At 37.8% G+C, this 11,009-nt stretch overlaps 1 protein-coding gene across 1 annotated transcript in view; it reads right to left on the bottom strand.

Moving 5' to 3' along the window:
* Positions 1-1,301: 1,301 nt before the first annotated feature.
* DYNC1LI1 (dynein, cytoplasmic 1, light intermediate chain 1) overlaps positions 1,302-11,009 on the bottom strand; it is a 46,097-nt gene continuing 36,389 nt past the window's right edge. The window contains exons 6-12 of the mRNA XM_011961543.1: positions 9,931-10,066; positions 8,387-8,498; positions 5,737-5,796; positions 5,564-5,608; positions 4,821-4,941; positions 3,752-3,907; positions 1,302-2,227 (exon numbers count right to left, since the gene is read on the bottom strand). Of these exons, the coding sequence (XP_011816933.1) occupies positions 2,118-2,227; positions 3,752-3,907; positions 4,821-4,941; positions 5,564-5,608; positions 5,737-5,796; positions 8,387-8,498; positions 9,931-10,066 (740 nt within the window). The 3' untranslated portion in view covers positions 1,302-2,117. The remainder of the gene's footprint in view (positions 2,228-3,751; positions 3,908-4,820; positions 4,942-5,563; positions 5,609-5,736; positions 5,797-8,386; positions 8,499-9,930; positions 10,067-11,009) is intronic.

Consider the following 11,009-nt stretch of genomic DNA (forward strand, 5'->3'; position numbering starts at 1 on the left):
ATATTTTTAACATTTATATTAAATATAAGGTGTCAAATACTGTTAAGACTAAATAGATTTTAAAGTTTTAATGAAGTGATTGTGTTAGATAATACAGGTATTGTCTTCCAACTTTTTGTCTAAAAAAACTTCGGAATATTGATTTCAAAGTAACAACAAAGACCAATTTAAAGGGCAGTAACCATTTTGCCCCCAACTATATAAATGACTCCGGTCAAATGTAGATGTGTTCTTTAGTTGAACTTCAATAAAAAGATCCATTTGTTCTTACTGTTTTTTCTTTTTTTTTTTTTTTTTTTTTTGAGACGGAGTCTCGCTCTGTCACCCAGACTGGAGCGCAGTGGCCGGATCTCAGCTCACTGCAAGCTCCGCCTCCCGAGTTTACACCATTCTCCTGTCTCAGCCTCCCAAGTAGCTGGGACTACAGGCACCCGCCACCTCGCCCGGCTAGTTTTTTGTTTTTTTTTTAGTAGAGACGGGGTTTCACTGGGTTAGCCAGGATGGTCTCGACCTCCTGACCTTGTGATCCGCCCGTCTCAGCCTCCCAAAGTGCTGGGATTACAGGCTTGAGCCACCGCGCCCGGCCACTGGAGTTTCTAAAACAGTAATTGAAAACTGAGTAATGAAAAGGTGGAATCAGCAACAGGTGTTCTCACCTGTAACGGAGTGGCTATGTGTTAGCGCAACTGCCAAGCTTTTAAATCAGCTTCTTCCTGTTAAATGATAAAAGGCTGTATTTTTATCTACTAGATATACTGACATACGATTCTACAGTTTGAGGCATGCCTGTGAAGAAGATGTGTTGACCAAGGCAAATTCCCAAATTAAGGAAATTTATAGGATAGGGAATGTCATGTATTCATGTGCCTCTTAGGTCAGAATACTTAATAATTATATTACTAATTAGGTCAAACATTTTAAATTAGTCAGCCCTCTGTATCTGTGGGTTCCATATCCATGGATTGAACCAACGGCAGAAGGAAAATATTTTGAAAAAAAAAATTGCAACAGGCACTTTTTTTGTTATTTTTCTCTGAACAATACAGTATAAGTATATACATAGCATTTACGGTGAATTAGGTATTATCATCTAGAGATGATTTAAAGTAAACAGGAGGATGTGAATGTTATATGCAAATACTATGCCATTTTATATCTGGGACTTGGGCATCTATAGATTTTGGTGCCTGAGGTGGGTCCTGGAACCAATCCCTCATGGATACCAAGGGATGACTGTACTAATGAATCTCATTTATTACCTGACACATGTAAATTTAAACATAAGAGAATGCAACAAGTTATTTGAACCTGAATGCAGAGAATAAATACTTTATTAACTGATTACAGTTGAAAGTCACAAACAAAAAAGGGGGTATATTAAGGCAAAGCCATATATATATATATATGTATAGACAAATCCAAAGATTGTTACCTCTTTACATTTGAATAACCTCTGCATTTTTCTCTTACACATTTAGGCAGTGTGCTTTCTTTTCTTCTCAGTTAAAGAAACACCTTGGCCAGTATTTCTAAATCATATTTTGGTGACAACTTACAGGATCAGTGACTGAGACAATGACTAGTGTATCAAACGCTATCTGATAGTTTTCTTAGCATATTCCGTGTGTGGTGGTACATTTATTTTGGTGTGCAAAATCTGACAACTGACGATTTTTCTCTGTCAGCAAAACTAACAAATTTTTAAAAATGATTTTAATAGTTATAACTAAAATAAGCTTAGACTTCCAAGTCAGTCAATGCCCAAATTGCATGTTTTCTGCCCTTCCCCTAAACCCTTTTACGTTTTAAATAGCCTTTAGAATACGATCACATGGTTTTATTTCAGATCTAAAGTTTTGAGATTTTCAAAATCAAAAATTACTTCCTTATGCAAAATGGCAATGCAAACAGCAATCCTACATAATGTAGAATCATTTTTCTTCTGTATAGCTCCTTCTAAAAAATGGGCAACCATACACACACACACACACACACACGACATAAATTTAGTCCATCTGAAGCAGCACTCCAGCTTTCTAATTCCACTTTTGAAGGAAAAGGCAGAGGCATGTTTACATTATCCCAGAAAACTGAATAAATGGCTTTATTTGGTATCTTCAAGAAGCTTCTCCTTCCGTAGGAGATGTAGGTGTTGTGGGAGAAACTGTAACTGGTTTTCGTGTAATTCTATCTAGTTCCGCATGAACATCTAAGACAGGCTTCTGGCCTGCATTGAAGAAAAAGAAAACAAACAAGATTTAGATATAAGTGAAAGTATCGTTTTCACCAATATCTCTTCATTTAAAAATTGCTAACACTTTCATTAACTTTATTTAACACACTAAATTATATAAACAACCCTTAATTTAAAAATTTCAAGCCAGACGTGGTGGCTCACGCCTGTAATCTCAGCACTTTGGGAGGACAAAGTGGGAGGATCACTTCAAGTGAGGAGTTCGAGACCAGCCTGGTCAACATGGTGAAACCCTGCTGTAATCCCAGCTACTCAGGAGGCTGAGGCAGGAGAACTGCTTGAACCCAGGAGGTAGAGGTTGCAGTGAGCTGAGATCACACCACTGCACTCCAGCCTGGGCAACAGAGTGAGACTCTGTCTAAAAAATAAAAACTAAAAAAAATATACATTTCAAGAAAAAACAAATTCCCTCATTTTAAATTGTGGATCTGTTACCAAATGGAGTTAAAACAGGCACCTGTCATTTAACCTCAGAAAGGTGTTTTTTTTTTTTTAAGGCACAGGATAATAAGAACAGTAAAACAGAAAATAGCAACAAAAATTTAGCATCTAGAGAAGATGATGAGTGGTAACAATAGATGACAATAAAAATGTGGCAAGGATACGGAGAAACAAACTTTCCTAACCTGCTGATGACTATTTAAAATGATACAGCATTTTGGAAAACATTTTGGCAGTTCTTCAAAACCTTTGTTTAAACTGAGTTATTACACAACCCAGTAATTCCACTTAGGTACTTACCCAAGAGAATTACAAACAAATATCCACACAAAAATGGATATTCAAAGCAGCACCATATTAATAATAGTCAAAAAGTAGATGAAACTCAGATGTCCATCACCCAGTAAATGGATAAATGAAATGTGGTATAGCCATATAATAAAGTATTATTCAGCAATTAAAAAGGAATGAAGGCTGGGTGTGGTGGCTCACGCCTGTAATCCCAATACTTTGGGAGGCTGAGGTGGGCAGATCACTTGAGGCCAGGAGTTTGAGACCAGCCTGGCCAACATGGTGAAACGCCATCTCTACTAAAAACACAAAAATTAGCTGGGCATGGTGGCAGGTGCCTGTGATCCCAGCTACTCGGGAGACCGGAGCAGGAGACTCACTTGAACCCTGGAGGCAGAGGCTGCAGTATCACGCCACTGCACTCCAGCCTGGGCTATTTCTTTTTCTCAAAAAAGAAAAAAAAAAAAGAAATGAAGTATTGATACATATTACAACATGTATGACTTTCAAAAACATTTGTTAAAGCCATACATTGTATAACTCCATTTACATGAAATGTCCAGATAGGCAAATCCACAGAAGAAAGAGAGAAGATTCGAGGTTTCTTTTGGGGAGATAAAAATGTTCTAAAATCAGATTATGGTGATGGCCTGCCCAACTTAGTAAAGATACCAAAACCACAGAATTATGCATCAGTGAACTAACTTCATTATATCTCAATAAAGCTGTTATTTTAAAAAAGTGACTTGCTCCCCATACGCATACCTGACTTTTTGGCGGACGGTGGTAAACCACTGCTTCCACCTCCAGCCCCACCTGCAGGGCTACCACCACTCACACCAGGGCCTCCTGGAGAGCCAGTCTTTTTACTCAACAAACTGTTGAAGAAATTTGCCAGAACGCCTTCACTTGTAGCTCCAGCTATAAAAAACAAAAAACAAAAAGCTTTAGTCAAAACATAAGATTTTTCCATAAATTATTATTATAGTAATCACACACAGAAAATGAATAAACTTAAAATTTTAGAGTTTTATATTCCAAATTCAAGTCTAGTTTGATCTTTTGATGCTGAGTAATTTCTTTAATGAGTAAACTTTAAGAGTGTAATTATTTAAAAATTAGAATGTTATTTTTAAAAGGCCAAAGGTATTTTAAACAAAAAGATGTTATATACTAATATATATCTCCCTTTTGAAAAGAATTCTTTAAAAATAGAACTGTTGAGAAATTGCCTCAAATATTAGGTATCCTACATGAAAACCGGTAGAAGTTCCCAGAGATAAATGGGCAAATGATAGCAATAAACAATTCACAGAAGAGAAACAAAAATAGAAGGAAAATACTAGGGGAAAAACTCTTATTAGGTAGTATTTAAAGCATGTTAATTAGGTTGTGGTAAAACTGCAGCACTCGATGTTGACGACATGCAAAGTTGAACAATCCATTTGAAAAAATATTATCCAAAGGCATAAAAACATAAACTCTTTGACGTACTAATCCCACTTATGGCAATTGTTCCTACAGAAATAACTATTATGCATATAGTTTTTTTCTTTATGTTAATTGCAGATTACCTACTATAGTGTAAATTGTGAATTTCTTCAATGATCTACCAGGAAAGTGATTAAATATAACAAAACTTCTATCATAGAAATGATACATCACAAATACACTGTAAAATGGTTTACAATCTGGTTAACTATGAGATTATGTGTCCATAGAGACAAAGCCTGAAAGATACTGCACAAGAATGAAAATAGTTACAGCAAAAGGTGAAATGTTAGATTTCTATCGTAAAATGTATCATCTCGTTATCTCCTAAAAAGAGATGTACCTTTCATGTTTGGATCAATTTTTTTTGACCCAGCAGGGATGGGTGATACGCTGGCAACATTAGATGATACAGATCTATTTGGTGTTCGCGGGGAGCCTCCTGGGACTCTTGGTGAGGCATCCTATGTAAAAATAGGAAAATACAATTATAAAAACCTGAAACTTTCATTTTCACAAAAGTTATTATTGTAAAAAGAAATTACTTTGCAACTATCCCCTGTTCTGCTGGTACGTTTATAATGCAAGCCATTGACAAAATTGTTAGCAATCCTGTCCTCATTATTAGAGAATGCCAGACAGAGGCTCATTACATTTCAACATACTAATTTTCCTTTCAAAGAAAATAAAGAACATATTGACTGACGATGTATAGTTACAAGCTTGGGAGTCAGATTTGGTTTCCAATCTGGACTTGTATTCTTCTAGCTTTATAATCTCAGGCAAGCCACAATGTCCTCCCTAAGGCTCCCATTTCCTCATCTGCAAAATGGGGCTAATAACAGTCCTGCCTCATAAGGTGGTTGGGAGAATTTGTAAAATGACACATAAATGGCTGAGTATTGACACACAACAAATGTCACAAATAGATCTTTACACTTTTAAAATCTCACAAATTACAGAAGAATTCTGAATTCAAGTTTATATCAAAGCACACCCATATGAAATATGTACATAATTAAGAAAAAAGAACTAAAATAATATGTACTGCATTTTAAGCATTTTGTCAAAATTTGTAATACTGACCACAGGCCTTCCAGCTGCAGTTGGTGGCTGCTTTGCTAAAAGGGACTGAAAAAAACCAAAATAATCCTAGTTTAGACATTCATAGCATATACTGGTGTATTTTTAAAGAAAATACACACAAGAACAGTTTATTCATTAACCATACTAAGTCTGCTTCTGATATAATTTCATACCTGTAGCTTCATAAGAAACACTTGATCATCTTCTGCCATAATTTCCTTCTCATGTACAAACTGAAATGAGCAATGCACAAATGAGCACGTTTAATATATTATGCTAACACCATTAGTAACTTATTCTCTAGATTAGACTAATTAAAAAACAGTTCAAGAATTTGAACATTACCTATACTATATTTATGTTCACATGTGTGAGCTGCCCTACCCAAGGCCTCTAGCAGAGATGTCCAGTAACTAGCTACAGTTCTAGAAATGTTCTATAACTCTGCTGTTCAGTATGGCAGTCACTAGCCACCAGTGGCTACCGAGCACTTGAAATGTGGCTAGTGTTACTAAGGAATTGATTTTTAATTTTATCTAATTTTACATTTAAAAGGCATATGAGGCAAGTGGCTACTGTGTTGAACAGTACAACCCTAGAGTCACAAGCATATTAATCATGCTCACAAAATTTGCTAAACAGCAGTTACGGTGTTTTAAAAGGGCCAGTAATATCCTAGTTAAGTGAAATGCAACTTGTCCCTTGTTTCTCTGAAATAAAAATATAATGGCTATTCTATGAGCCGAGTAATTAGGAAAAGGAATTGCAAAGTCTCCTGCTTCTATTCTTGCTGTATAACACATACCCAATCTATTCTCTTCCCAGGAGCCAGTGATTCTTTTAAAAGGTTAAGTCAGATTATATCACTCCCCTGCTCAAACTCTCAATCGCTTTCCATCTAACTCAGAATGAAACCTAAAGTCCTTACTGTAACCTAATGATAAAGACCCACAATAACTTAATTCTGCCTCTCATCTCCTAGCACTCTAACCTTCCTCACAGCTCTTTCCTGCCCTGTCTTCCTCATACATCTCTGCTTCAGTGCATGTGCACTTTTAGTTCCCTCTGCTTTCAGCATTCTCCCCTCTTTATCAAAGACCTTCCCCCAGCGTTCATAAACAGCATGCCTCACAGCCCAGTTCCCTCGCTTACTCTCCCTACACCCTGCTTTATTTCTGTAGCACTTATCACTACTTGACAGATGTCTATGTATTGGTTTATTATATGTATCACTCTCCTTCCCATTTAGCACTTAGAACCTAAACAGGGCCTGAGGTGATACTCAATAAATATTTGTGGAATGAATAAAATAAAAAGATAAATTAAAAAAGCACAATCTGTTGGTAAAAGAATGCAAAATATTTTTGCTCTTTTATTTTTATGTATGCATTTCTTTTAATAAATATCCAAACCAAATACCACACCAACTGATTTTTCATTTGACCTTTTCATTTTTTCTTTTTTTTGGAGTCTCACTCTGTCGCCCAGGCTGGAGTGCAATGGTGCCATCTCAGCTCACTGCAAGCTCCGCCTCCTGAGTTGAAGCGATTTTCATGCCTCTGCCTCCCAAGTAGCCGGGATCACAAGCACGCGTCACCACGCCTGGCTAATTTTTGTATTTTTAGTAGAGACAGGGTTTCACCGTGTTGGTCAGGCTGGTCTCGAACTCCTGACCTCGTGATCTGCCCACCTTGGCCTCCCAAAGGGCTGGGATTACAGGTGTGAGCCAGTGCGCCCGGCTGACCTTTTCTTATTACTAACAATAACCCACGAACAGAAGATGGATGCTTTATATTATGAGTGGATTCTGAAGACTCTAAATCAAAATTATTTTTTCTTGATACGTATGTCAAGATTAAAGTCAGTCAGTGAGAAGTACTACAAGTTGAGTATCCTTCATCCGAAATGCTTGCGACCAGAAGTGGAAGTGTTTCAGATTGCTGAATATTTGCATTAATACTTATCAGTTCAGCATCCATAATCTGAAAATCCAAAACGCTTCAATTAGCATTTCCTTTTGAGAGTCATGTTGGTTGCCGGGCGCGGTGGCTCAAGCCTGTAATCCCAGCACTTTGGGAGGCCGAGGGAGGCGGATCACTTGAGGTTAGGAGTTCGAGACCAGCCTGGCCAACATGGTGAAAGCCCATCTCTACTAAAAATACAAAAAAAATTAGCTGGGCAAGATGGTGGGTGCCTGTAATCCCAGTTACTTGGGAGGCTGAGGCGACAGAATCGCTTGAACCTGGGAGGCAGAGGTTGCAGTGAGCTGAGATCATGCCATTTTACTCCAGGCTGAGCGACACAGCAAGACTCCGTCTCAAAAAAAAACTAAACTAAAACAATACAGAAAATTGCAAGTTCTTGGATAGCTGTGAGCTAATGTGGGTAACTAACTGGACAGAAGATCCAAGACCTGCCTCAAAAGATAGAACCAACAGAATTATTCTAGCAATGTCTTCTTGGCTCTTGGCCAAGCTCTAGGTTGGAAAGTTCACGGCTTCTACCTATTCAAACTCTGTAAGATCCACATATTCACTCATGCAAATCTCTGATTTCCAAGGCACTATATTAGAATATGGATTCTGCACTAACAATTGCTAATATTAGTATGCCAAGGGCAAAGATTTAATCAGCTGAATAGCTGATGTATATTTTGCTAAAACAAATCCTTATGTAAACCGTACATTAGAAACACACCCAAATTATACTTAGAAAGCCTCCAGATGGAAAAAGGACATTTTTGCCTTTCTACCTTCAATCTTAAAATACGGACTTCCCTCAGTCTAAAGTCTAAATATTGAAATTATTTACTAAATCGGTTACCTTTCGAACAGGTGGTTTAGTTATGATGTCTTCAAAATTATCTTCTGCTTTTAATGTTTGAAAATTTTCATGTAATATTCCTATTTTCTTATCATTATCCCACCCTGCTGGACTGGAAAGAAATACATATGGTAAATTCTCAAGCATTTATATAGTCATTCTTTCATTCAGTCCAAGATCATGTAAAAGGAACACTTTTATGAAGTCAATTTGAACAATTATGGAAAACGAATCAGCTTTTTATTATGATGTCCACGTTTTACTAATTTCTACTTAAAATGAAATCCTGGGCAACATGCCAAAACCCCATCTCTACAAAAAATACAAAAGGAAAAGAATTAGCTGGGCATGCATGGTGGCGTACACCTGTAGTCCCGGCTACTTGGGAGGAGGTTGAGAGAGGAGAACCGCTTGAGCCTGGGAAGTAGGGGCTGAAGTGAGCCGAGACTGCGCCATTGCATTCCAGGATGGGTAACAGGAGTGAGACCCTGTCTCAAAAAAGATTACCAACATTACAAATGTCATTGGTGTTAACTTGGGGGAAGGGGGCAGTAATTATTACCTCCTAATTTTATACTGTTATCTTTTTTTTTTGAGACAGAGTCTTGCTTTGTTGCCCAGGTTGGAGCACAGTGGCTCAACCATGGCTCACTGCAGCCTCCGTCTCCCAGGCTCAAGTGATCCTCCCACCTCAGCCTCCCAAGTAGCTGAACCACAGGTGCTTACCACCACACCTGGCTGATTTTTAAATTTTTGGTAGATACGGGGTCTCACAATGTTGCTCAGGCTAGTCTTGGTTGCTTGGGCTCAAATAATCCTTCCACCTCAGTCTCCCAAAGTGCTGGGATTTTAGGCACGAGCCACTACACCTGGACTATTCAGGTAACTTTTTCTTCTTTTTTTTCTTTTTTTTTTGAAATGGAGTCTCGCTCTGTCACCTAAGCTGGAGTGAAGTGGTGCAATTTCGGTTCACTGCAACTTCTGCCTCCCAGGTTCAAGTAATTCTTGGGCCTCAGCCTCCCAAGTAGCTGGGACTACAGGTGTGCACCACCACACCCGGGTTAATTTTTGTATTTTTTTATTGGAGAGGGGGTTTCGCCATCTTGGCCAGGCTTGTCTCGAACTCCTGACCTCAGGTGATCCGCTCTTGGCCTCCCAAAGTGCTGGGTATTAGAAACGTGAGTCACCGTGCTTGGCCAGGTAACTTTTTAAAAGCATGTCTAGATCACATATTTGGCCATTTATCTATCATAATCAATTAAAGAATAAGCAGATACAATACACTAATATAGGCACCCAGTAGACAGTTTAGCTATAAATAGTAAAAACTTTTGAAAAAGGGCTCAGGCCAGCAGTAAATCTAAAAGGCAATAATAGATAAATCAAGACAGGTTATAAACAAAAACCAATCTAGGAACAGATAGATTCTCACTTACTCATCATGGAAAGGTCTATTGGTCCCAACTCAAAACTGAAAATAACAATTCACCATCAAATAGTAGCAATAATACATGATAAAATTATATATTTAAGAGTGCACTTACATAAATACTGCATCCTTTTCCACAACAACAGCAGGAATCTTATAGGGAAATCCATATAGTTTCTGAACGATGTATTTATATACTAAGTCTATATTTTTGTTTTCTTTTACTGAAGTGTAAATAAGTGCTGCACCATCTGAATAATATGGTTAAAGAAAATTCTGGACAAATGTCATGAGCAAATACCATAAAATTCTGTGTTTTCAGCTTAACTTTTATTTCTATGCATTTTAGTTTCAGAAATAACTCTAAAGGTATATTATATGGTAATCAAGAACTTCAAAAGTAAAAAAATACTACCTTCATATGGGCTACAATTGACAAAAGAATTTTTACATAATCAATTTAACTTAGGAAGGTAGAAGTCTCATTAAGAAAAGAAGTAAAGGTAAATCTAGAACTACTGACACTACTACTACTTCTATATTTAAAGCACATGAAAGGACAATTTTTATGACTTTAACTTTCCTAAACTTCATGAAGGGAATATTACTTATCAACAGCTGTTTTGTTTGCCTTTTCAACAAAAATGGTATATAACAGTGCCTCTTTGTAGTTTTTACTAAATCCAGGAATTAAGACTTCAGGGATAAGGCTCAGGACACTCATTGCAGAGGGCAAAAGAAACCCAATGTTGAAAGGTGAACCAGCAGGTACCAATTAGGAAGCTTTCAGGAATAACCCAAGGCAAAAGCACATTTCATGACAAAACTTGAAATCACACAACCTCACATGAAGATGACCTTTTATCCAAAAGACACAGTGGATGTAAATACTAAGACATACATAGACAATGTGACCACTGACCACTGATGGGTTCAGAGTGGCTACCAGAAATTCTATGATGACCCACATTCTAGCACTGGCCCTTGTTTCTCCAAGGGAGATGGTGACCTAGGCCAACGGGGAAATGCAACTTTTTTTTTTTTTTTTGAGACAGAGTCTTGCTCTGTCACCCAGGCTGGAGTGCGGTGGCCGGATGTCGGCTCACTGCAAGCTCTGCCTCCCGGGTTTACGCCATTCTCCTGCCTCAGCCTCCCGAGTAGCTGGGACTACAGGCGCCCGCCACCTCGCCCGGC

Source organism: Colobus angolensis, unplaced genomic scaffold (genome assembly GCF_000951035.1).
Source record: "Colobus angolensis palliatus isolate OR3802 unplaced genomic scaffold, Cang.pa_1.0 Scaffold56, whole genome shotgun sequence".
Taxonomy (NCBI): domain Eukaryota; kingdom Metazoa; phylum Chordata; class Mammalia; order Primates; family Cercopithecidae; genus Colobus; species Colobus angolensis.